The sequence below is a fragment of the Haliotis asinina genome, chromosome 11 (assembly GCF_037392515.1).
Source record: "Haliotis asinina isolate JCU_RB_2024 chromosome 11, JCU_Hal_asi_v2, whole genome shotgun sequence".
NCBI classification, from domain to species: domain Eukaryota; kingdom Metazoa; phylum Mollusca; class Gastropoda; order Lepetellida; family Haliotidae; genus Haliotis; species Haliotis asinina.
The window spans coordinates 9051241-9078982 of NC_090290.1; the positions used below are offsets into that span (position 1 = coordinate 9051241).

At 40.4% G+C, this 27742-nt stretch overlaps 1 protein-coding gene and 1 pseudogene across 1 annotated transcript; both read left to right on the plus strand.

Annotated features, from left to right (window-relative positions):
* The first annotated feature begins 9603 nt into the window (after positions 1 to 9603).
* On the plus strand, positions 9604 to 25925 carry LOC137255802 (uncharacterized oxidoreductase YjmC-like). Its single transcript, XM_067793343.1, has 12 exons — positions 9604 to 9839; positions 11646 to 11753; positions 12775 to 12855; positions 16440 to 16501; positions 18085 to 18138; positions 19100 to 19198; positions 20125 to 20190; positions 20786 to 20855; positions 21207 to 21325; positions 23632 to 23727; positions 24426 to 24536; positions 25083 to 25925. Exons 1-12 carry the CDS (start codon positions 9674 to 9676, stop codon positions 25128 to 25130), a joined length of 1080 nt encoding a protein of 359 aa, XP_067649444.1. The 5' UTR covers positions 9604 to 9673; the 3' UTR covers positions 25131 to 25925.
* LOC137256372 (uncharacterized) lies at positions 14495 to 15382 on the plus strand (annotated as a pseudogene).
* Positions 25926 to 27742: the final 1817 nt, after the last annotated feature.

The window sequence follows — 27742 nt, forward strand, 5'->3', positions numbered from 1 at the left end:
CTGATCTTCGTAAGAGGATTATAAGTTGCCGTTAACTTGGTACGAGGGGCCATAAGGTGCAAGCAATTCTGTTTTGGTCCCCTTATACCTTACTGTGTACACTTTCCGTTGGACGAGACCATATGTGCCTCCAGAGGAGTTTACAAAGATGACTTAATTGTGCACATAAATCAAATCCCAGCTAAATTCTTTGGTTAACTTTTCAAACTTAATATCCTCGTTCTTATCAACTTATTGTATTGCACATAAATTCTACCCGTTGAAAGGGTTCCATAAAGCTTTTACACAGTCTATTGATCTCGAGCTGTTTTCTTTATTACTTTTCCAAGATCGATAGCACATATTCGTAGCGCCTTTCAAACAGCCAATGAAAAGTACATTTGTTACCAACACACCGTGAAATCTAGAAGGATCCACGTGAAAACCTCATTAATGTACAACGATTATAGTCCTGTTACATGATGGTGAAGTAAAAACTATGTCACCTTGACTGCTCAACGTGAAGTTCCTGGATATTTTCACTGACCAGGTTTCCTAACCTGGTAATGGTCATGGAAGATCGTAAGCTGATCTTATCATCAAAATGATACAGGTAAAATCTTTGAAGACCTACTCGATAAGTTTGATGTGTGCCTTCTTTATGATAGAAGTAATATTTTCTCCTTCCAGCTCCTGGCAATGCTGCTTAATGTCTTTCTGCACTTGATCTATCATTAATTCAAGAGGAACAAATTTCAAAGTTTAATAAATAAAGGACCTTTCAAATAATGTCACGTATCGAATTTCTTTAGAATAGCACTTTCTTTATAAGAAAAATATATTGTGTTGTTTCAAAATTGTTAGATTAGAAAAGCAAATGATATTTGTAGCTCTCAAAATGTTCTACAGTTATTGTCCTGGTGAGCGGGTACTTAAGTCCCATACGAAATTCAGAAACTAATTACAAGATAAACGAGAATATAAAGAATTAAAAAGTAAGTGTAATACATGCAAATCCTTATGTACAGAAGGATGGGGCCTCAGTGACTTCTACGGCTGTCACTGAATTCAAAACAATATCGTCTCGAATACCAGATGACAGTTTTCACAGAAGCAAAGCGTCATATCAGCTGCCTTGAAATATATTTTAAAACACCCTAAATACAAACAAAAGCTACCCTTAATACAAACTAAATACTTTCTTGCATTTAGGCTATGAAAAATCTTTCTGGCAAGCACTAATTGAAACTATTAAAGTATATAATGATCTTGCTACTGTCAAATACGACATCGTCATTTGTTGGTCACCATCATGGCATTTCTGTGAACAAAATGGCCGATCTTGCAGCAATCGACAAATCTGTGACACCACTTCTTACTCATATTGTAAAGCTAACATCAGATCTTGTGTCCGTGGTCTGATGCAAAAGCGGCGGGACATTCAAGTAGGTATCAATAATTCCCAATCAAATAGAACCAACGATTTGTTACACCTACACTTAGGCTGTTAGCTCAGATTTGAAGAGGTCATTATACGATGATACCGCATTGCCTATCTCAATATATGACCCTACGATAGAAAAGTGTCGCACAGAAAAAAACCCAGAAAAAACAGTCGTTATTTCCAAGCGCTTTTGTTGTTGTGACGTACGTGTTTCCGTCTCCAGTGGTGATTCTTCTCCATTCGACACGGGAATTTTGCTCAAATTTAGAATCTGATATCTGTTCATCTGACTGAGACACCTACAGTCGCTAACACTGGCAGGGATGGTGTAAATCCAGCTTGGGACCATGCAGGTAGCAAAGGTACTGTAAGTCCAATATCCAATTTTTATACTGTATTGTACTAATTTGAAATCCAAATTTAGGGTGAGATGCTAGTTATTTTTCTTGATAATCTAGTTCATTTTACTGTCCTTCATCAAAAGGTGTGAATGCAAAACATGATTTTAGTCGTGATATGGGTGAAATATTGAGGATGTGACTTAATAATTTAATCAGTCACCCACTCTCTCCAGTATTAGGGTTTGAACTTTGTAATTCCTTCTGATCTTAAACGCTCGGTTAGCCAGGCCCCCTCTGTTTCTTTAGGATCACTGTGCAGACTGAAACCTCCCTCTCTTTCAGTGGGGCACATCCTCTATACTCTCTGTTCGTCCTCTGCTCTGACGAATTTCACAATGTGTTTAGAATTGATGCTCAAAAACTGGCTGGATAGGTACTTTTCATGGATGTCTTTGACATTTACAAACTAAAACTCGGCGCGGTGGGCGAGCTGTCTAACGCGCCAGGCTACTAATCCAGCGAGCTTGGGGGTGCCGTGATCGAGCCCACCAGTAACCGGGTGTTAAAAACCTTGGAGTCAACTTTGTGTGCAGACGTTTTCAGTGTTGTCACAACCCCTAGTGTGCAGTACACAACGCTATGCACTTAAAAGAACCCACGAATCCGTTGGTATATGACCAGATGGTGGCCACACGAATACGTACAAACACCTAGGTGCGGCACAGCAACGTGCAGTAAACATGGACAAAGTACTGTGACTATGTGTCCCAGTCCACCCAGCTGTGAATGGGTACCTCGTAATGATGGGAAAGCCACATTAAGTCGGTACGCCTGGTAAGGCTGCAAGAGTTGTATGGTCCCCAGGGAGTTGAAATTGAAAATACGATGTGCCGTTGTTATGGACATCGAATGATCGAGGGGAAAAAAGCGCCCTTGAGCAGTTGGACCAACTGGATATAGGTGCTATACAAATATCAAGTTGTTTTGTAAACTCAATCACATCCTAGAGGCCGAATAGTTTCATCACCCCTTGCTGGTACGCCAAAGATAAGAAGGTTGATTTGAGTCCTGGGTCAGAAAACGTTTTTCTTAGTTCTTTAGTTCTTTCTCTCTTTCATCTCTGATGTTAGTCGGTCTATATCATATGAGTTCAACTTGACATACAGGTCAACAACTGAATGTAGAACACTTTGAAGTTTGAACATTCAGTGTATGCTGAAATGCTGACTTTATGGACATTTGTGTTTATAATCTGCCTCAAGTCATCTATGCCAAATATCTCAGTGACGTAGCTTCCAAAGCTGTAGCCTCCACGACACAAAATGGACGCAAATCAAGCGCGTATTGTGCACATCAGGGGCAAGCTCACAGCTCTCAGCACTGGATAGAGTGGTGGTACAACACATTGTGGAAAGCTGGGGGTAGACAGACTTCCCAAATCAGCGTTTGATCTGCTATGTAATCTTGGCATTGTTAGATGTATGTAGAATAGGAGAGGCAAGAAAACACTCAAGCTGACAAGGAAAGGTGTTATTCAGGAGGTAAAAATCAGCTGTTTCAACGCACGTGCATGTCAAGCTTAAAATGATGTTGGATGAGTATGGTCATTGCCAGTTGGTGGACAGCCTGACACATCGCTGTAAGCAAATCTTAGACTGGGTTGCGTAGTGATTTCTGTCTACTGTCCTTAGATACAGTTCAGGATTATGCAGACCTGACAGATCACCATGTTGTTTGTAAGCTGGAAGTCTCTCGCCTAAAATCATCCAAACACTTTATCTCATTAAGGAACAACAAATTACTGTGTTGTGATTTTATTGATGAAGTGAACTATCCTGTTATGATATATATAGTGAACTCTGACCATCACCGAGACCTCCACCTACTACTCTACGAAGTCACGATCGCCATCAGCTCTCTGGATATCTGATGATATCTGAAGGTTGCGTCGGCGTCGCGAAAAGGGTTGAAGAGAAGTGGATAAAGAGTCATCAACTAGTGCATTGAAACATTTTCATAAATGATAGGCGCACGACAAAAGTTGCGTCTGAAAGTGTTAGGAAGGACTATTTCTGTAACAAAATTACAGGGAGTGTGTCACCAAAGGAACACTTCTCAGTAACTAACGAATAAAAAGGAAAAAGGAAGACTACACCTCTTCCCACTGACATTTCAAACTCTGATCTTCCACAGCGGTTCTGGGATTATTTTTCTGACAAAATAAGTCGGTTACAGGAAGACCTTGACTCATCTCCACCCACACCACCAACGTTTTCAAGATGTGACGGTTCTGTGGTTTCAAACTTCGAACTAGTTTCAGACAGCACAGTTCAGTATATCATTTTGCAGTCGCCGAACAAATTTTGTAGTTTAGACCCGATTCCGACCTCTGTCTCAAAGCAACACATTGCTGGATCCAGAGATATCTGCTATGGTCAATACATCTCTCTCTACTGGCTTTGTTCCACTAAAAATCAGGGAGGCAATTGTTATACCACATCTGAAGAGGGCGGGACTGGATACAAACAATACGAAAAACATTGCATCCTTTGTAGAATCCGCCTTTTGTCTCCAAGATACTAGACAACTGTTGGTACATCTCAGTACTGCAGAGCTTTGGGAAACACATCAATCCGCTTATGGGCAGAAACAGTCCACAGAAACAGCTCTGTAATTAGTTTTCTCAACAAACTACTACTAAGGGCCGATGAAAACAAGTCTCTTTGATGGCTGTGTTGGATCTGAGTGTGGCGAACGCAACGCTTGACCATTCAGTTCCATCCAGCCATTCAAAACGCATGGAAATTACATATGGCATTCGAGGTACAGTTTTAGCGTGGTTTAAATCTTATGAGAGCGGACGTTCACTGATAGATGAAATTGATTTGATGCAGTGCAACATTACTTCTCTCACGTATGCAGTTCCGCGGTACTCTCTCTTGGGGCAAGCATTGTTTAGTTTATATGTTTATATCGTTTCTCATGACTGTGAATTTGAGAAGTGTGAAGACGACATCGAAATGTCATGAAGTGGTCTTCGTCGGGATTTCTGTGGTGTCAAACATGGCATCCAATCATGCACTGACGACGTTTTGGATTGTAATGAACAGAAACTGAATACTGACAAAACGGAACGTATGAAAGTTGGTACACCTAACCGTCTAAAACTCATCAAAGACGAGTCAGCAGTTGTAGGAGAGGGTGATATTCCCTTCCACATTAGTGTGAAGTACCTGGGGGTACACGTAGATCAAACACTAGTTCTCCCTAAACACATCAGCAGTGTGTCACGTGCTTGCTTCCTCGCGATGCGCCGACTTCTTTCTATCAGACCATATCTCATTGATGACGCTGCTGTCAGTCTTGTAAATGGCCTTGTCACTACAAGGCTGGACTACTGCAATTCAGTTTTCTTTGGTCTCCCTCTTGACGAGACCGCTCGTTTCGAGGGACTACAGCACACTGCAACTAGTTTTGTGATGAAGAGACGGAAGTACAAACATGTGACTGCCATGCTGCAGCATCTACATTGGCTGCCTCCATACCTGTCCGGAGAATTCTCTACTTCTCTACTCTACAGTACAACTTGAAATCAGCAGGAGTGCGCTCTTACAAATACAGTGCGCCTCAGTTTGGTGGGCTCTCCCAAATGACCTCCGCAATTCCCCGTCATTCGAGTCTGGTTTAACTATTCTTATTTAAATTACCTTTCATTTAATGTGTAGCTTTCAATTTAATTTTCTGAGAGATAATCTCTGTATATATCCCTTGCTATGTTCTACAGATTAAGATAAATATGCAGCAGAGTGGGTTCGAGTGATTCTGCCACAGCCTTGTAAGGCTCATCATCAGATCAGGGTCGTTGCCCTTCTACGCGCAGCTCTGACGGTGAATGGGACTTCTCCCAGGAAACGCTGCCTACAATGGCGTTGAATAGAGATGATATAAAATATGATATATAACGATGATATATAATTATGATTATAATTATTATAAGGCTGTTTACACCTTTACTTACATATGGATGACGCCTTGCAGTCCTTCCAAAACAGTCTTCATCTTCCTTGATTCAGCACCTAATAACTGAAAGGCCAAAAAACCACCATTGTATTGAATATTTAAACATTGACCACTTTCAACATTTCATCTGGCACAGCTTGATTCCAACATTGCTGATATTCACAGAACCACCCGTCATGCTTCGTACATGATGTTGGTGGATGAAGAAGGTCACCTGTTGTGTCAAATGAAGATGATCACCTGTTGTGTTGGATGAAGAAGGTCACCTGTTGTGTTGGATGAAGAAGGTCACCTGTTGTGTCGGATGAAGAAGATCACCTGTTGTGTTGGATGAAGAAGGTAACCTGTTGTCTCCGATGAAGGAGGTCACCTGTTGTGTCGGATGATAAACATCTACCATGACCTCAACGGGTCACGGTCAGGTTAGATACAAATTTGTTTTACCGATTTATGGTGGCTACCTCTGGACGCATGTCAAAGAGAGAACACACTGAGATTTCAGAGAATGTTTATTACTTGTTTGTTTCATTTCATACTTGTATGTATATACAAGGCAAACATAAAACGTGGTACATCTGCATTGCAATCAGCAGTAATTCAGTCCTGTTACGCAGGTCTTGGAATACGTTAGTGTTTATCACATTTATTCATTTATACAATTAATACATGTAATGCACAATGACATTGACCGCTTTCCTTGATGTAGTGGTCAGAGTGTCCTCCGTACAGCTGAACGTCGCGGGTTCGATCCTCGGCCACACCATACCAAAGAACGTTAAAATATGGTTCTTGGTCCCTGCCTGACGCTCGGCATTAATTGGTGCAAGGACTCGTCGGCTTGGATTCAGTATCTGAGTGTAGTATTCATGATGAACTGGACTTTTATTTTCACTCAGGCTGCAAAACTGCAGCATAAGAGATACATGAATAGTGTTTACATTTGTACAAATTAAATACAAGCTGTATGATAGATACAATGTACATTGAGAGAAGTTACATATTTGTTATTGAAGTTATTTCTTAAATAGGGCCAAAATTATTTGACAGAAGATTGAAAGGTTTCTTAAAGTTCCTGGCTTATTGGTGTGAAAAAGGATATTCATTTTATACATATTTGGTCTAATATAGTAATACTTCTGAATATAATTTTCTCTATCTAATTCTAATTTGGGACATATAAATAAAAAATGAAATGAATTAATACCGTGCTGAAGCATGGTAGCTCAGAGAGCTAACACTACACAGCCAACGTAAGTGTGGGCTACTACAAGTAGCCACACATACACACGCATGCACGTCGTCATGAGAGAGAAATACTCCGAAGTGCAAAGTTCAACTCCATTTCACGACACTATCACTGACAACCCAGTGGTTGACCATTTTATGAGCGCTTCAAAGGATACCTCCGAGAGTTGTTTCCATTTTTATTTGAAACAAAACTAAAATTTGTTGATTTTTTTCTTGCGACGAATTGTTCAGTTTTACAAATGGCCTTTATTGTTAAAATAAATCTGTTAAATGATAAGGTAAGATGTTTAAAAACTGAAATGTAGATAGGTCTTTTTGGCCATGAGTTAGATATGTGAGTGTTTGAGCCTAACCCAAATATTTGAGAAATCAGTCAGTTTCTCCCAACATACCAGCACTTCAGATTACACGGCATCCCTTTGGCTTAATGCAACAAGGAACAGAACTACAACAACATGCATGTTTCACCCATGTCTGAAACTCAGAATATTTCCACTACCGGTTTACATTTCAGCAAACAATGGCATCGATGTTTGACAATGTCGTAATTCTAGCTCCATTTATTAATAATATGAATGAGGCAGCAGTTAGTCTGTATCACTTCGGATGTCCCTGCCATAACTTCAAACCAACTTGTCGGGTCCTATTCGTCGCCAGGCAACTAATGGGATTGGGTGAAATGTGATGAACGTCTTCGAATCACAAGTTCTAAGTAGATCGATGTACATGATCCCCAGACTTCATCATCTACATGTTGCCAGAATATTGCTGAGGTCATTCTTTAAAACATACACCAAGAGATATTTCTTTGAACTTGAAGATGGAGTGGGCCATGTTCTCAAATTCTCTCCTCGTGTGATCAAAATGGAGCAGCTAAATTATGCTAAAAGCAGCGTGAAAATAAACTCACTCACTATACAGCCACATGATGTAATATTTAATTTTGCACTGATGAGATCCACGCTGAGTGTATTTTCACTTGTATCGTGGGCATTTGGAACAGGATTTATCAAAGATATTTATTATATTCCTTGAGTTGTGTAAATTGAATATCTCTCTAAATAATGACATGACTGTCATTAGAAATAAAATCAACGGAGCTTGACCATTGCCATCATGGCCACTAATTAGCTGCATATAATCAAAGTTAGACAATGGCCGACTGGTCAGTGAAGCATGACATTGTGGATGAGATGCGGGATACAGCAGGCAGACCACACATCTGTCGTAAATGTGACACGTGACAGCCTGATCAGGATACGACCCTTCGTGATAAATAGAGAATCGTTTGTATTAGTCGGGACTTGACCCCGAGACAGGGACTGGGTTAATATAACTTGAAAAAAGACTAAAGTGTTGAGGACCCACATTATACAGCCCGAGATACTGGTGTTCACGAGGAGGGGATACTGATCGTGTCAAAAGACTCTCATTATCACTAGTGAAAGTAAAACAACGGCAAGGCTTACAGTCTGTTGATTGCTGGATTTGAACGATAGGGACAGCAGGTCTCTTTCGTGTCCGCCGTTATCTGAAAGTGGGTATATCGGTCTAGATTTGTTCATATCTACACCAGAAACGAAGGCAAAACCATCCGCAACTCTGAGTGTAGCTTGTCTGTTTATTGAAGGGACAGTGCGAAATATTCATATACAAAGGAACAGAATACCCGTCTTTAAACACTCTTTTCATTTGCATTCAGAAAACATAAAATACATACACAGCAAAATCATTTGTTGTCCGATTTGCACATTTGGAAGCCACAACACAGATTGCACTGCAATCAAATATCAGCAGAGCAGCAGAGGACATAAATAGAATGAATCAGGTGTCACTGTCACAAAGTTAGACACCCTCGTTTAAACGTTTATTTTATTTTTTGTGCATGATGGTGAGAAAGATTTGATGCGTTATGGATTAGTAAAACAAAATTATGATACTTTATGGATATCAACTGCTATTATTATACGACGTTTCGGTATAGATTATTATAACTTTCATTGTCAGGTCCAAACATGATTATATAAAGACTGCCGAGCACGGCGTAAAACTGAACTCTCATACACATTCTTATACCGTTGCCAAGCAGAACTGAGTTAAATACATGGAGCAGCTAGGGGTTAAATATGACACCATGAGGGTATAAGACCTGAAACTTGGCATCATAATATCATGAAGAATGTGTTATTCATAAAGTATCATACATTTCTTATTAACCATATCAACTTTACACTGCTAAACAAACAGGTCCTTCGGAAGGTTCAAAGTTCGAGTCGGCATTAATAATAAGTTATTATATTCGTGTCGGTGGCCAATTTACTGTCGGTAGGGAGATGATAAACTCACTTGTAAATTTGTTTTTTGCCTTACAATTAACTTCCAAACGTTCTCCCCTCCCCAATCCGCCCCCAAAGTCCTGTGCAACCCACCCCACATGCACCCTCACACGACCCCTGCACACACTCACGTGAATATACAACTTGGCATTTACGTAAGGAGTAATTATAACAGTAATCTTTAGAACATTTATCAACGTGAACAGGGAGTCTAACCAAGTGACGATGCGCCTTTAACATGCCACGCACGATCAGCTTGTGTTGTGAAGTGTGCCAGCCACACAGCAGAGCTAGATCTGTACACAATGGCCGAGCAGGTCAACGGAGTTATACCTCGTGAAGAGTTCCATGACTTTGTCGTGCGCTGCATGACGACAGTAGGTGCGCGTCAAGACGACGCACGTGCACTGGCTGACCTGCTAGTTGCAGCAGACTACAGAGGTCACTACAGTCACGGACTGAACAGACTCGGTAAGTGTTTCTTTCGACATGGTGGAACTGTGTTCTGGCGATGGGCGTTGATCAGCGCATTTCGATTGTGGCTTGAGAAGACTTCTACATCGTTTCAATAACACATGATCAAACATTAGCAAGACATATTTAACTGCAAATTATGCTGTGCGTAAGACTATGTTTACACAAGTTCCAAAACTAACAATTTCGGATCATTAAATGTAGTGAGTAAATCAGTCTTAGTTGTGTTCGAACAACGCTTGAGATGAACTTTAACCCTCCTCTCAGTGCGACATGTGATGCCAGGACGGATTTGCTAACCGCAAGCAGGCGTTAGAAAAATTATCATAGACAAAATACTTGACGACCTATAGAAACATCAGTCTTTACTATACTATCCTCGTTAGTGGAACAGATGCTCTCAATCATTGGAACATTGATTCATAATATATGGGCACATGCTTGTATGCGTGTTTGTGTGTGTGTGTGTGAGAGAAAGAGTTAACTTGTCCGCGTATCATCAATAGTAGGCCTCTCTGTTCGTTTCTATATTTCCATATGCATGTTGGCACATTTGCTTTCAGTGACGTTTGATTTATAAGACTGCCGACCATAAGTATACTGGAGTCTCTTAACATACATTAAAATGCATTTTCGATGAAACACAAGCATGGCAGCCTTTAACATCTCAGAAATATTGCGTATCGAAATTCGTATTAAAAATAGGAATGAATTTTGAATGTTTCAGTACGTTCACTTTCCAGATAATTTATATGTCTATGTTTTATACATATTTCGACCATCTAGATTTACTTTCAGGCCACACATATACGAAAATATATACGGGTTGGTTAAGATAGTTGCAGGGCAAAAATGCAGTCGGAAAGCAATATTATCTTATGTTCATTTTGATATATACAATCGGCGATGATACAAGCTTTATGCAAAATCAATTAATAACGTACATAGGTTTATTAATAATGTACATCAGTAACAATTACTGTGTTCCCACTTATATAGGTCTTGACTGTATTGGAAAAAGGAAATAGAATTATTAGATACATTTTGAATAAAATCTTTTGTAAATAGACAGTTTAAAATAGACCATTTAAACATGGTGGTATGAATTAGCAACTACGATTGTTAGTACCGGCAAAGGGGGTTAAAGCGGCGTGAAATTATTGTCCCCCTGAGAGGGTACGTAAGTCAAAACTGAACTTACCAATATTTTAAACATACTATTTTTGTCATTTTACATTTCGGCTACATTTTGGTGTAAATCCAACTAGGCCCCATGCAGGTAGCAAAAGTAATGTAAGTCCCCGCGGTCCCTAGTATACTGATCTACCTTCAGTTGTTGGTGATCTGTAGCCTATTTTTAAATCATGTATTGTCCAAATTGTGCTGTTAGTTTTAACTTCATATGCTAGTTTTAAATTCGAATTGTGATACTCTAGTTATTTTACCGTACTTTAATGACGGGTTTCATAATATATACATATTCTTTATAACCATGTTTGTTCTCGTCCCGATATGGCTAAAATATTGACGATATGACGTGTAATTTCTCACCCACTCTCCTATGTATATAAGTAGATTAGACTTTGTGTATCGCTTGTTTCATACACTACAAATCAATTTCTCTCATTCAAAATTCAACAGGCGTTCAGCTAGGGCACAGAAGAATGTGACATAAGCAGTTATTTGCCAACAATTTCAAAATCAAAAGGCTTTGAAATTGAAACGTTGAAATTTATTTTTAAAAATCCCAAATCACCATCTGTATACTTATCTTTGAGCATCAGTTTAGTTTCCTTCTTGCAGACATATACGTGCGTGATGTGCAGTCGACAATGACAGTCATAGACAAGAGTCCGGAAATTATCAAGGAGACGGCAGCAACAGCATTCGTCAACGGCAATAACGTCTTAGGTAACGTCCTTATGAAATCTTTCCGTAATATGCTTAAAGAACTCCCGAGTCTACCTCTGGAGTTAACCTCTCTTGTCTGGTGGATATTGCGAAACGCAGCCTTCATTATAGATGTTCCGTACATCATTTTGACCATCATGCATAGCCCAAAATATGTACAAATGTATTTGTCATAACAGTATTATTCAACCACATGCAGAAGCAAGTCACTTTAAGAAACACCTAACCCACTAAGCCACCGCTGCTTCCACAAAAATGGAAGTCTGACAATATGTGTCACGTTTAACCACTTTTTAATGACATTGTGTAATCATAGCTTTCGGGCGTGGAAGCCATGCCAGTTTAAACATTTTATTGTTGTGTTCATGCAGACATCCATTGTCGTTGAAGCCACGGTAATTACGGGTGGGTTAAGCGGTTCACCTTGTGTGCTGGTGATTATGTGCTACACTTGAAGATCGAGGAGTCGAACCCCGGATGGGACTCATGCTGTTAAAAGTACTAAATTTGTACTACAGAGAAAGTGTATTCTCAATATATTTTATGAATCATAGCCTGTTTTCACTTAAGCAAGAATTCTGATTATCAGTGTGGGATTTATCGTAGAATGGAAGTATGAAATTGACTTCTACAGCACAGACAAAGGAACCTTTACCAATTTCTTACTATTTACCATTACGAAGTTGAGCGACACTCACAAGATGCAGTTGTTCACAGAAGGTGTTGCATACGTGCACACCAGCCATCTGTTCACGGTTACCTCCCTTACTGCTACCCGTAGCCGCTGTCATTTGCCGTTTCTAATGATCACAGTTAGCTGTTAATACCACCCAGCACCAAAGAAAACTATGTACTTATGTACATGTATTTGTTCAAACTGAAACATTCACTTGCTGTTTACAATAACCGCACTCCACATATTGTGAAGCCATGTGAAATGATGTGGTGAAGAAAAATTAAGAATTCTTTAGATTAGATTTAGATTAAACAACAACTGTATTTTACTTTACCTAACCTACAGGTCCGGTGGTAGGACGGTTCTGTATAGACCTGGCGATCGAGAAGGCCAAGAAGGCTGGTATAGGATGGGTTGTGGCTACAGGTAGGAATTATGATTGATAATAATTACTTAAATGCCATTTCTTTGTCACATTTAACTTGTGTGCAAGTCAGTTAATGGTAGCAATGTGTCAGATGTTGTTCATTTTTAACGGAATTGTTTTAGGTTAGAAACACATAAATTTCGTTTCGTTTGTTTTTGTCTTCAGATATTCCCCATATATTTCATGATTTACAACATTGAACAGTTATTATGTACAGATACAGTCGTTCAGTGATTGAGTTGTGATTGCTTTGGGTGAGTGAGTGAGTGAGTATAGCTTTTAGCAGTGTTGCAGCGTGCTGTACTGGAAGTGACCTTCACATGGTAACTATAGTAAATCGATCCCGATTCGCGAGAAACCAAAACTTTAGTTTCAGTAGTTTTGAAGACCGCGATAACATGCTATGTGTAATCATGTGATATGACCTGATAAACTCTTGAAAGAAACGTAACTCTGTGATCCCGTATCATACGATGCCTTAATGAAGACATTGTAGATATCTTGGAGAATATATATTAGTGTTTCCTAACTACTGTTAGTAGGAAAAAGCCGTTTCACCCTCCATAGCGTACCTTTAACTCTGTTATGCTAAGGATTGTACTGATGATATAGATTCTACTATTCTTGAATGTGATTTCACTGATTCCGAAATTAAATTAGCCTTAGATCATCTAAAAAGAGGAAAATCTCCAGGTAATGACGGTATAATTGTTGAAATGCTTACATGTTGTACACATATTATTCTACCTTTTCTTAGAAAGCTTTTTAATACATTGTTTCATAAAGGTGTTTTCCCAGACAATTGGACTAAAGGAATTATAATCCCCATACATAAAAAAGGTGAACGAGACAATCCCGATAATTACAGAGGTATCTCCCTTCTAAGTGCACTCAGCAAAATATACACACGGATTCTTCATACCAGACTTACAACATGGGCAACGATAAGAGATAAAATACCCGAATTCCAAGCCGGCTTTAGAAAACAGTATTCTACAACTGATCACATTTTCACCCTAAACGCAATAATTCAGAAATGCTTATCTAGAAAAAGGAAAAAAGTATATGTTGCTTTCGTAGATTTTAAGAAAGCGTTCGATTCTGTCCCGCGACATAAACTTTGGTACTGTCTTCAAAACTCTGGATTAAATGGTACAATGTTAAAGGCGATAAAAAGTATATATGCATCTGTTAAAGCATGTGTAAGATGCAACGATAACGTTCACAAAGACTATTTTGACTGCCCGGTCGGTCTAAGACAAGGGTGTATTTTAAGTCCACTTCTTTTTTCCTTCTTTATTGGTGAATTGTGCACGGATATTGTAGAGAATGGTAAATTTGGTGTACAGCTGTTTCCTGACTTTTTAGAGATATTGCTGTTACTTTTTGCAGATGATGTCATTCTCATATCCGACGTTGTCTCAGGACTACAGAAACAATTGAATATTTTAGAATCATATTCTGATAAATGGGGACTTGAAGTTAACCTGGATAAAACCAATATAGTTGTTTTTAGAAGAGGTGGGCGCTTGTCAGCTAAAGAAAAATGGTATTATAAGGACTCCGTTATTGATGTTGTGAATTCATATAGATATCTTGGTATTATATTTTCATCCACATTTAAAATGAATAAATGTACAAAAGATTGATGTGGTTGATCCGAAGGTATTCTTCAAAATATTTGACTCACAAATTCAACCAATATTACTTTATGGAGCAGAGATATGGGGGGTTAGCCGCATTGAAAACATAGAAAAAATTCATGTCCTCGCATGTAAGAGATATTTAAATGTAGGATTGCAAACGCCTAACGTTATAATATATGGCGAATGCGGACGATATCCTTTATACATAAATGCCTTATGTCGAGTTATTAAATATTGGTTAAAACTTACAGAAATGCACCCTGGTAGAATACCAAAAAAATCATATGACATGTTATTGTATTTAGATAACATTGGACAAAATAATTATGCTTCTCATATTCGTAATATACTTTTTTCACATGGATTTGGCTTTGTATGGTTGGCACAGGGAGTAGGTAATAAAGTCGATTTCCTTAGATGTTTTAAAGATGTATCATGTATAAATATGTTTTACCAATCCTGGCATTGTACTCTTCACAGCGGTTCACGCTACGATTTGTACAGAGAGTGCAAAAGTCTGCTGGTTACTGAGAAATATCTAAGTGTTATACATGAATTCAAATATCGTAATGTTCTTATTAAATTCTGAGCAGGCTTACTACGATTGAAACAAAATGAAGGAAGATGGCTAAATATTGATGTATCTTTACGCACATGTCCTCTTTGCAAATTCGGTATAGAGGATGAATTCCATTTCCTTTTAGTATGCAAGTATTATTCTGAAGAAAGACTACGTTATTTTCCACATGTCTATAACCGAATTCCAAATATATTTATATTCAAAAGCTTGTTATCATCAGCGTCCAGGGTACTATTGCTAAATGTATGCAAATATATATATACTGCTTACAAAAAGAGACAGACTTTGTTAAACGCCTAATTGTTCTACGTCATGTTCCAATATATTCTGATTGTATATGTGTTATATGTATATGGGCCGGTGGCCTGCATGCATAATAATAAAGATCTCTCTCAACTCTCGACCTAATTATGGATATATGTTCTGACAAGTTATCCTAAAAGATAAAATATGGAAGAGCACGTTGCCACGTGTTATTGCATAGAGAAATAGTGACTAATTATGCACGCATGAGTAACACGTATGTGTCATGTCGCGGTATGTATCCGGCATCCGGCTTGTCTGGCTATACTACCAATATAGGACAGAAGACACAGGGTACTGCTTTTCCTAGGGAGGTTACACCTTTTTGGTGAACGTTGATTGGCTGTTTCAGAAAATAAACAATTTCATTGGTTAAACCAATATGCCGGTAATACTACATTCATCTTTTCAGTTCATTCACAATTTTATACTCAAACTCTCTTGTAGATCAGAATAATAAACACTTTTACTCAATGATCAGTTTTGCTTTTTTATGAATACATCTCTGTAAACTAAAACAAAAAGGACAACGTTAGTGTTTTTGCTCCAAATCGTGTAAAGCCAAAGAAAGTTAAAGTCATTGTGACACCTTATGATGTCACGAACCATCTTTGCTCTTTTGTCGATGTAAACAAACGGCAAATGTGGCAATGTCCCTTTCTCCAACAAAAATGAACGACGAAAAGAAGGTTGATGGTAGCATGACGGGAAGAGCTGAAGATCAGCCACTCAACACATTCAATGTGTTTTTGGGGGGTTATTGTGTGTGTGTGTGTGAGAGAGAGAGAGAGAGAGAGAGAGAGAGAGAGAGAGAGAGAGCAAGCAATGTGAGATGATGCAAGTTCGCAGGTTTTGCATCCGTCGCGCCTACTGCTGCCTGTTTGTTTGTAATTATTGATGCACAATTCAGGCATTCAAGTACGGAAAACACGCATGTATTATTATAGGGACAACTTTATTACTAAAGGAATGCTTAGCGTCGATTACTACACACATCAGTACATTTCTAATACATTTAATACATTATTTACAATTTCCTGTTTTCTCTCCTTAGCTTCCAACCATTTTGGCATCGCCGGCTGGTACTCAATGCGGGCCATGGAACAAGGTTTAGTGGTAAACTACAGTTACTGTTAAGACAAAGCAAACGCGATCGGGATAGCTGCTGTTAGTACCTTGTAACGTTGAGTTCCATCAGGGTATTCGAACCCACAGTCTCAGAATCAACCAAAATCGCCAGCACACAAAGTCAGCCGTCTAATCAATGCTTTGGCGGAAGTCACGGTGGCTGAGGTGGTTAGACGGCTGACGTATGCTGGCGATTAGGTGCCTCACGCTAAGTGTGCAGGTTCGGACTCAATCTAAGAATCAGTACTCTATTCAGACGTACTAGTTATAGCATTGTTAAATTTTCACAGTGTTAAGCAGTAACGCGGTGGTATGTGTATGTTGTTGTTTTTTCCATGATTAATGTGACATTTTCTGCGTTTTGTTCTAAACTGTTGGCGAGTTTCATGTGATAGGTCTGATCGGGCTCGACGCTGTTTGTCAGTGAGATACAGTAACAATAAAGTCCCCAGTCGGAGAGCGCTGTAAGGTTTATCTACCTGATAGCACGCATCAAAACGACCCCCTTCAAGTCGACAGATACAAGCTGATATCGCAGCGCAGTACACTCTGTACTCCTGCAGATCATCTCCAAGATGATCCATGAAGATTATTGTCTTTCACTCAGTCAATTCAGGAGGAGGTGAAGACATACCTGTTTTCATTAATTTATAGATATTAATAGTTTTTGACGTTTATAATTGCACTGGGCACTTAGCTGTGACGTTTACCTAGGATCATATATCACTGTTGGCTATGCTATGTTAAGTTGTGTTATAAGTGAGCATATTTCTGTGAAGTAGGGTATAGAGTGTCTCCGAACGTGAAGTGCGCCATCACAGCTGTCTTTTTATATCCCTTCAGCCCTTTAATGGCCTGGGTTGAAGTCAATCCCAGCTGTGGCGTACAGTTTCATTCGTAAGGTCGCCTTGTCAGCTTCCTCGAGGTTGGGTCGACGTGCGAATTCGGTGGCAGTATTAGCTGGATTGTTTATAGACCGTCGGGGAAAAAGTGGCCTGAATCTGGTTGCGGCTTAACTCACCATTCTCTCACTGAAGAGTCGTATGCTTGCTTTCTGTGTGAGATATATAACACAACATTTTCTGACATTGGAAAGCAAGGTCATAGGAATGGCGACATACGAAAGATACGATTTCTTGAGATATGACATCATACGAAAAATATAGATGCGACTGTTAAACGAGATCTTATAATACTAAAATAATAAACAAGGAGGCTAATGTATCTTATGTGATGTAATATATCCAGATATATTGTACTAAGAAGCGTTTTAAATCGGGGGGTCATCTCAACACATTCGGATTTTTTTTTTAAAAATCTTTAATCCTCGCAATGACACGAGCGTCCGTTAAATCCATATCATTCTGTCTTTGATGAAAATTGGCAAGTAACCAGTCAACCATTGTTTGAGATGCTAGGGTGACGCGTGGTATAACGAGTTGTACTGTGGCAAATGGGAATTTTGGTGAAACAGTCATGTTGTTGAAACGTGACACTCCTGATCCCCATGATTGGTTTCAATCACCCGTTGAAAGAATTAACCTCACCTTGGATAATCTTTGCGTTGGCAGGGAATGGCTTTCACCAACACATCACCCTTGTTGGTACCGACTAGAGCCAAAGATGTGAGTATGCCTTTCCTGTTACCACGCGATATTATATGTGCATATTTTGATCTGTTTTATCATTGGGCAACTAGTGTTGTACGATGGTTGCCATATATAGCAGTATTTTGTGTTTGCCAGTGAGTGCGGACAGGATAGCGTTAAACATACATAGGAATGATAATAAAAATATGTGTATTTCTAATGCGTTAGTTTCCATACAGAAATGTATACTCGAAGCGCTGCATATGAAGGTGACTGGAGTGCTACATGACATAAAACTTTTATTCCTAAAATGAAGACCTCTTGGATATGTTTGTTAATCACTGTGGTATTTTTTTAAGAGGAATGTTTTAAGACACATTTGAAGGTATCATGGGATGTTGTTTGTCTGACTTCGAGTAGGGGCTGTTCCATAATGTTAGAGCTCCATAACTAAAGAACGGAAACCACAGGCACGTCTTGGGATGACCAACAGATGTTGATCTGTTGATCGTAGGCTCTCTGTGGAACGTATTTGGTCACCAACGCACTGAAGTAGTCAGGATCAGTTTCATGATAGCACTGGTAGGCTTGCTACAGGATTTTATACTCCACTCTGGCTCATATGGGCAACCAGTGTAAGGCTCGTAAAAATGGAGTGATGCGTTCTCTCTTAGACACTCTTGGATATAATCAGACATATGCTCATCATAGAGTCGTGATTATACAAATGACTCGTGGATTTCTTTTGGAAGGGTTTTGTCGATTTCATAACGTTATCTGTTTACGTTGGTGATAGCGGTATTTATGAATTAAGCAGACGACATCATACATGATGTAATCTGCGGAATAACTGAACTCTAATGGGACGTCGAACCCGCATCTTCAACTACATGATATTGTGGGACTCTTTCAGCTAAATAAATCAGCCCGACGAATGATATTCCGATTTAAGAGGGAGGCCAGTTCTTTTTAAGCTAAGACTTGTACTTTGTCACAGAGGACTCTTGGTACCAACCCCATCAGCGTAGCGGCCCCCGCCAACAACGGCGACAGTTTCGTGTTGGACATGGCTACAACAGCAGTTGCCCTCGGCAAGGTATAGACGTGTTATTTTTTGTTGATTTCTATTAAAATCTAAATTGTGTAACTTGAGATATCTTAGATGAGCGGAGGTGTGTCTTTATCTATGCGTACATGCGTGCGTGTGTGTGTGCTCAGCGTTAGCTCACTTTGATACCGTGCCGCAGATGAGCATTGACGGCCCACTGACGCACAGTGTGCGAGCCATGACGCCAATCCTGCAAGTCCTTGAGCTTATATTCCGTTATGACGTGCGCCAGGCAAGGTAACAAGTGTCTGTGGATGTCCTGTAGCATATGAAGTGTATTTATCCACCCACCGTAATTTTGAGCAGCTCTGGACACATTTACTGCTAAGCTGAACTAGTATAGTCTACCCTTCAAAGGTTTAAAAGGTTTATACTGAGTGAAAACACTCACTATATGCTGTATATGTATGTATGTGTGTGTGTGTGTGTGTGTGTGTGTGTGTGTGTGTGTGTGTGTGTGTGTGTGTGTGTGGTTACAACGAAGACTGATTTATCCTTTAACTTGGGGAACAAACAAACTGTAAACCTCATGTATGTGAATTACCGTCATGCATCACATTTTTGTAAGGCATGTGCAAATATCGTGTTTGTGGACAGATGCGTGTTGGTCTAAACTTTTATTGTCACTGAGTTTCATGGTTTAACGAACCATGATAATATTTATTTTCAACGTTGCAAGTTTGTGTTCCAGTACATCAGTTCATGTGCAAATAGTACCTCCAAGCAGTGTGGAATATATTGCATAGCATAGATTTAGAACGGTTGACAAAAGTGGTTACATTTACATTCGTATGTCTAAACTTCGTGTAGTATGGTATACATAAACACAGTTTGCATTGGTTAGCAAAATTAGATATGGAATTCATACATGTGCTATTTTCTTTAATATTATATTTTATAATATGCATTCGCAGGTTGAGCTGAACGACAGAAAGGGTATCGACGTGCCGGTCGGATGGGGAACTGACGGAGACGGAAAGGTAGGCGACCTTGACCTCGTCCCAGTAGTATTGTGAGAACGGAAAATCACGCTGTACAAATATACATTCCAGAGTTACTTCACAGCGTTTCTGCTCAGTGAAAGGGGAAAGAATATGGTGAAGGTCGCAGTGGCAGCCTGTTGGTTAAAGCATTCGTTAGTCACGCAACATTTCCGGGTTCGATTCCCTGCATTTCTGGTGTCCTCCGTCGTGACATTGTTGAAAGTAGAGTATGGTTTTGTGCTACGCCACAATCGGACGCTTTGGCCATTAGGCCTTCATACCGCCCTATGTCAGCTCAGCTTCCGAGGAAAGATCAACGTGAAGGAGTAACGTAACTCAAAGAATATACGTTTTTTGTGTCTCTACAGAAATATAATAGCATAGACTGGAATATTGCTGAGTGCGGCATAAAACTGATCTCCCTCATTTTGCGAGGAAACCCCATGATGAGGTTGACGATCTGACTTGTTAATCACATATAGTTTGTTGGTGTCAAATACTGATCATGACACGCACGCACGCATTAAAGATTCAGATGTCATGTTGTGTATGGCTCTTTGTAGTTTTGAGTCAGGACACTCTCCATTTTCAGCCATGCACAAATCCCGCTGAGATTGTCGATAATGGCGGCCTCATGCCAGTTGGAGGACCCGAGGAGTGCAGTAAGTATGCGTCACCAAATCGGATGTTGCCCACGATTCGTGGTATATAACTGTCCCCATTTCACGGAAGTTGCCTGTAACTCTCGTTCAGGCTCTCTGAATTTTACGGTTTGCCTGTAACTCTCGTTATCTCAATGGAGTGGCCTCTTATTTTCGTTAAATCTCTCTTTATCTCGCGGAAGTTGCTTGTAACTCTCGTTTTGTCTCTCGGTATCTCACGGGAATTGCCTGTGACTTTCGTTAAATATCTCTTTATCTCACGGAAGTTGCCGGGACTCTCGTTAAATCTTTCCATATATCGTTGATGTAGCTTGTGAGTTGAGGGGGTGTATAGGTGGTCCTTGTCTACAGGTGGCTACAAGGGCTACGGATTGTCCATGATGGTGGAGGTGTTCTGTGGTATTCTCGGAGGTTCGGCCTTTGGACCCAACGTCAGAACGTGGAAAACGACAGACAGAGAAGCAAACCTTGTAAGTCCCAGCACGCGTACTCACTGTCACAAAACACGATTCCTTCACGATGTCTTCAGTAAATCTGTCGTTAAGGTTTCTGTTATGTGGACTACATAAGAAAGTTGTTAAAAATACAAAATGTATGTGGAAATGAAGGGATGTAAACAGTGATTTGCAATCTGAATTTGCAAATTCACTGGGAACGTGTTGTTGTATGGCGAGTTTTGAACATATTGATGGAATCCTGATAGCATCCGCGGTAGATTCACACTTACCAGCGACAACATCAATGGCGAAAACTGAACTATTGAATAGACGCTTTACCTCATGTCACAAGAGATTTGTAACGCAAATACAGTAGGGAACAAGTTTATATGAGGAGGGTTGTGTATTCTCGTTCATCATCACAAGAAACGAAATCCTGTGTGCACTGACATAAGTTCCGGTCATATTTGACAGAAAACTGGGTATAAACAAGGCGTATTTAAAGCATTCTTTGCCTGAATTTAGTTATGTACAGCCCCGTTGTGTCCACTATGGATGTCCTTAGCGGAAAACTTGGACATAACCAGATGTAGTGCCGTTTTCGTAGGTACGAACGTCGGTAACCCGAGACTAATGTGTAATCAATGCATCATGGGAAACAGGTGTCACGTGATGACTCATTGTAGCAATCAGTCTTGTCACCCCATCGTATCGGCAGCAGTATCACGAGTCGTCTGCGTTATATGGATCAGATTTAACGACCGTGTTCATTAATTTGTGTCCGTATCCGTTTTATGACTGCCCGTATAAAGACATATCCTGTTTAACTATTGTCGTGTGAAGAAATATCCTGTATAACTAGTGCCATATAAGAAACATCCTGTTTAACGAGTGTCCGTATAGAGAAATATCATGTTCAACGAGTATCTGTATAAAGAAATATCCTGTTTAACGAGTGTCGTGTAAAGAAATATACTGTTTAACGAGTGCCATATAAGAAATATCGTGTTTGACGAGTGTCCGTGCAATAAAGTACACTGTTAAACGAATGTCTTTATGAACAATCAGCCTATTTAACGAGAGTATTGACAAACATTTCTTTTTTACCTATTCCCGCATTAACACGTATAAAAGTGTTCGTATTCAGAAGTGTCCGCAATAACAAGCATCAGTTTTCACGAACCGTGTGCTTTATTTCTCATAGACCTTTCTGAAAGACACTGCAGTTTTACATGGTTCCGGCAAATAGCGTTCTAGTCTACAAAGATAAAGCCAACCCTCTTCCAGTACCGAGGGTTCAATCCAGTATATAGGGTTTGAATCTGATAGCTACCCAAAGCACATGGTTCAGTCTAGTCTACAAAGATAAAGCCAACCCTCTTCCAGTACCGAGGGTTCAATCCAGTATATAGGGTTTGAATCTGATAGCTACCCAAAGCACATGGTTCAGTCCAACAGCCATCTAGAACTACAGGGATCAGTCCAGGATCGTATGTGGTATAACGGGTTTTCCACTAGTAACAGCTTAGCAGTTGTACAGACATCAATACTTTACATTTTGAGGCTTGAGCAGAGTAGTTTCAGGGTTCAGTCGGCAAGGATCAGTACCACAGTAGCATCCAGTATAGGCTACATCCTGATGTCTTGCCAGTATACAAAGTTCAGTCCTATACATACACGTATATGTAAAGGTCCCGGTCCCATGCTTGCCGTAAAAGGCGGCTGTGCTTGTCGTAAGAGGCGACTAACGGGATCGGACGGTCAGGCTCGCTGACTTGGTTGACACATGTCATCGGTTCCCAGTGGCACAGATCGATGCTCATGTTGTTGATCACTGGATTGTCCGGTCCAGACTCAATTATACACAGACCGCCTCCATATAGCTGGAATATTGCCGAGTGCAGCGTAATACTAAACTCACTCACTCACCTTTTCAGTACACTAGGTTGTAATCAAAAGTCTTCCATTATTTCTGGGCTCAGTCTAATAGCCTGTTGTTTTACAGGGTTCAGTCCAATAAGATTTCCCCGTTTATCCGTTGAAAGGATCATACGAAATTTGATTTTTGCACTCGCTCTGCCTTCTATATGCGCTCAGGTATTACTGTAATGTTCGATCAGTGTGTCGTGCCAGTCGGCCTTGAAAAGCCACTCCCGCCATGAAGAGCCGCTCCCGCCATGGCGGGTACATGGTTGGTTTGTTGGTTCAGGGCTAAACTGACTGACATGCTACTGCAAACAAACGATATCTTTTGTTGACACAAGCTGATCTGTCTCGTTTACCTGAATAGTTGATATCCTTCACGGCTTTCTGTTACAAAACGGTGGCGTATTTTATAGGGCCAGTGCTTTGTCGCACTAGACCCAAGCGTGTTCGCCCCAGGCTTTGAGGGACGGATGAGTCAGTTGATGGACCACTGCCGGGGCCTTGAACCTGTAAGTATTTGTTAAGGTTGATCCATGAACCGTGTCCTCTGACATCACAGTAGATCTCAGCTACGGCTATTAAAGGTGAAGAACGGGGATAGAATAGTTTTTCAGCAACCTTCTTGACACAAAAGGCGATTATGCGACTATGCGTGCCATAAGAGGCAACTAACGGGATCGGGTGGTCAGGCTTGCTGACTTGGTTGATACATGTCATTGGTTCCCAAATGGGCAGATCGATACTCATGTTCTTGGTCACTGGAGTGTCTAGACTCGATTACTTACTACCACCGCCATATAGCTGGAATATTGCTGAGTGCAAACTAAACTCACTCACTCACTCACTCACTCACTCAGTAAAGGTCCTCAGAAACACCCGCTGACGATGCACATGCTCGTGGTAAGAGGAGAATACACACAGATTTGGGTGGTTACAGTGGTTGACGTATTATTACAGTGTAGGTCATCGTGACCTGGTACCGTGGAGTGTGGTTCATGATGTCTGTCACTGGTCTGCCAGGTCCAGACTGTCGCCATGGATTATATCTGACATTTGCATAAAACAACAGTCGTTTCAACTTAAATTTCGTTACAATCGATTGTGCCAGCAGGCTATAACGGCACAGTGTATTGTGCCCCCACATTATAACGGCACACTGTACATGTATTGTGCCAGCACGCTATAACAGTACTCTGTGTTATGCCAGGCTGCAGGAGAGAGCGAGGTGCTTGTGCCCGGAGACCCAGAGAGGAAACACATGGCGAAGTGCGACTCCCTGGGAGGAATACCATACCACCCTAACCAGATCAAATTTGCTGTAAGTTATATATCAATATATTGGACGAAAGAATATGCCTGAAATATTTAAAACTCCTACGATAGCATTTATGACCACATTATTTCCATGTCATGATTGACTCAGCACTAATTGTTGCTTTTCTGAACCCAGTATTTACGTTCTATTTTCGTATCACTGCATCTGCGTTAGATCAGTCCTATCCTTTCCCTCATTCTGGCAATGGTTTCGACGGCGACCCCTGAAGATCCAGGTTAGAATAAGTCGTTAGTAACTTATTAAAGGCGACTGTGCTTGTCGTAAAAGGCGTCTAACAGGATCGAGTAGTCAGGCTCACTGACTTTGTTGACACATGTCATCGGATCCCATTTGCGCAGACCGATGCTCGTGCTGTTGATCACTGGATTGTATGGTTCAGACTCTATTATTTACAGACCGCCGCCATAGAGCTGGAATAGTGTTGATTGCAAACTAAACTCACTTTACTCGTCCCTGGGTAAATGCTGTATCTGCTCAGTGAGGATCTTGTGAATGTGCTGTGACCTGCACCTTTTTTTCTATTTTCAGAACGAGCTCGCGGGAAGTCTGAACATCGCACCAATGAAACCACTTTGATGATGGGGGTCGTGTTCTGCTACATAGTGGAACACATCCTGTTAACACCGCACATACCCGACCTGGTTGTCCCTCCCCAACCTCTCTGTCCCTCCCCAATCTGTCTGCCCTTCACTAACCTGCCTGTCCCCTCCATAACTTGTCTGTTACTCCCCAGGCTGTCTGCGACCTCCCACACCTGTGTGTTACTCCCCAGGCTGTCTGTCCCTCCCCATCCTGTGTGTCCTTCCCGAACCTGTCTGTCCCTCCCCAACCAGTCTGTCCCTCCCCAGCCTGTCTGTCCCTCCCCAACCTTGCTGTCCCTCTCCATCGTGTGTCCTTCCCCAACCTGTCTGTCCGTCCCCAACCTGTCTGTACCTCCCCTTACTCAAGTCCACTCACAGCCGTGATGCCATCACGGGTGTTCTGCTATTTAGCCAAGATACATATTTCTCAATACCAGACTGTCGTCAAATATTACGTGGCCAAGATGAAGTGAATTTGTTTTTGAAGGTGTGCACTATATCATCGGATATTCAAGTAGCTAATGAATTTTTTCCAACTCAATATTCAAAGTTCAAAATATTTTCCGACTTCAGATTACCATTATTCCACAAAGGAATATTCTAGAAGCTGATTCAGCCTTTCTGTCGCTGTGATTGCTGGTATTCAGGGATGTAATCAATATATTTGTACCTGTTTCTGGATCCTTATATTCCCTTTTACTGGGAGTGAGTAAGTATGGTTTGGTGCAGAATTGAAATGTTCCAGAAATGACACGGTGTGTCAATAAACATTATTTGTTATATCCTCAAATTAAGCATACCATTGTCGATTACCACTCGGGGTTAATTGGTATGTCAACCCTACAAACATCGGATCCTAGCACCACCAACAGAAGCAACTCTCCACAACGAACTGTAACGCTACGGACGAATGAGCTGCTCGTATCTTTAGTATCGAGGATCGGAATATAATATCATTAAAAATAAAAAAAGTAATTATGTTTGTCTGGAAATCATACTTAATGATCAGATTTACTCTCAATAACGGTGTTGTGAGGAAATGATATTCGGCTGAAGTATTCATTTCCATGTTAATGGCTGATGTAACAGGTGCTTGTGAATATGTGTGATGGGATCAATGAGTCATTGAATTGTTGTTTCCGTGTGACATATCAGTCCCTGTTATCGGGAACATAATCTGTGATTGTCGCAGTACTGAGGGAGGATGGTACGACCGCATACATTCTACAACACGTGACATGATAGTACAGCTAGTATAGCATGGCGATGGGGTTGAGTCGCGTTCAAGTAGATCACAACATGTGCCACAGAAGTGATATATTCTACAAAAACGACGCCAGTGTGCGAAATAGTTTCCACATTTTGCTTTCCAGTCGGACTAGTTATACCTTAAGTTACTACTCCACAAAATAATTCACTAATTTTTTTTGTAGAAATTATTCAAAAGATCACTAAAAAATGAACTACCATTTCTTGTCAGAACAAAGTGATTTATTTTAAAAGTGACCATGACAGTTTACTGACCTGTTGGGATTTACTGGCCATACTAGATGTTTACTGGCCACAGGCAAGCGGCAGTTTCGCTCACTAATATAGCTGTTTGAACATGATTAGTCAGACTGAGCAGGCCGTAATACTGCTGATAATAATAATAATATACAGCCCTGAGAAGATACAGATTATAAGTACATGCCAGTAACATCATTTAAACTATTCTTCTGAGTGGTTTATATACAATGATAAACTGATACTGAAAGGCTGTATTCCATAGACGTTAGTGGTTATTTTCAGCAGAAGGATATTCTTAAATTATTCAAGAAGCTGTCGATTTCTGATTTCGTTTAACAGATATGACACGAAATGTAGATCGTTACCTACTGTTTTCATTGTACGATATCTGGGTTCACTTCCAGGGATAACCCATGAACACATAAACACGGCAGCCACACATCCAGACTGTGAGTGAATGAGTTTAGTTTTACGAATTTTAGCAAAATTCCAGCAATAACGCGGCGGGGAGACATCACAAATGGGTTTCATACACTGAACCCATGTGGTGAATCGAACCCTGTTCTTCGGCGTCACAAGAGAACGTATAACAAGAGGGCTACACCACCACCATCCGGTTTGTCACAATATTCTGTCTGCAGTGAAAACGTACCGATGTATTTCGCTTTAACTAAATATAAATCAAATAAAGTGAATTTTAATATTCAACTTCAGATACAAATTGTTTGGACAAACTATCATCGTTTCAAATCGCTATTATTAGTTTGTATTACAAGGGAGTTAAGAATTTAACACTGCAGAGAAGGTTTGGCATTAGGCAAAATAATTTGGCGCAGGGACTGTGAGACAGACTTCAAGGGAGTATGCGCACCAAATGAAACTCTGAGAACAAGTGAGAACAAGTCAACGCTCATCACGTGCAGCACGTGCATTTGTTTCACTGTTCCAACTAGTGCGCTCACCCCCTTGTAACACAAACCAATAATAACGACATCAAGCGATTAGGGGTGTAGATGCTGGTCAACGTGCTCGAATCCTTGCCAAAGATTTAGCTGCAGCGTAAGAACCATAGAACGTCATATGCAGCTATACAACGTC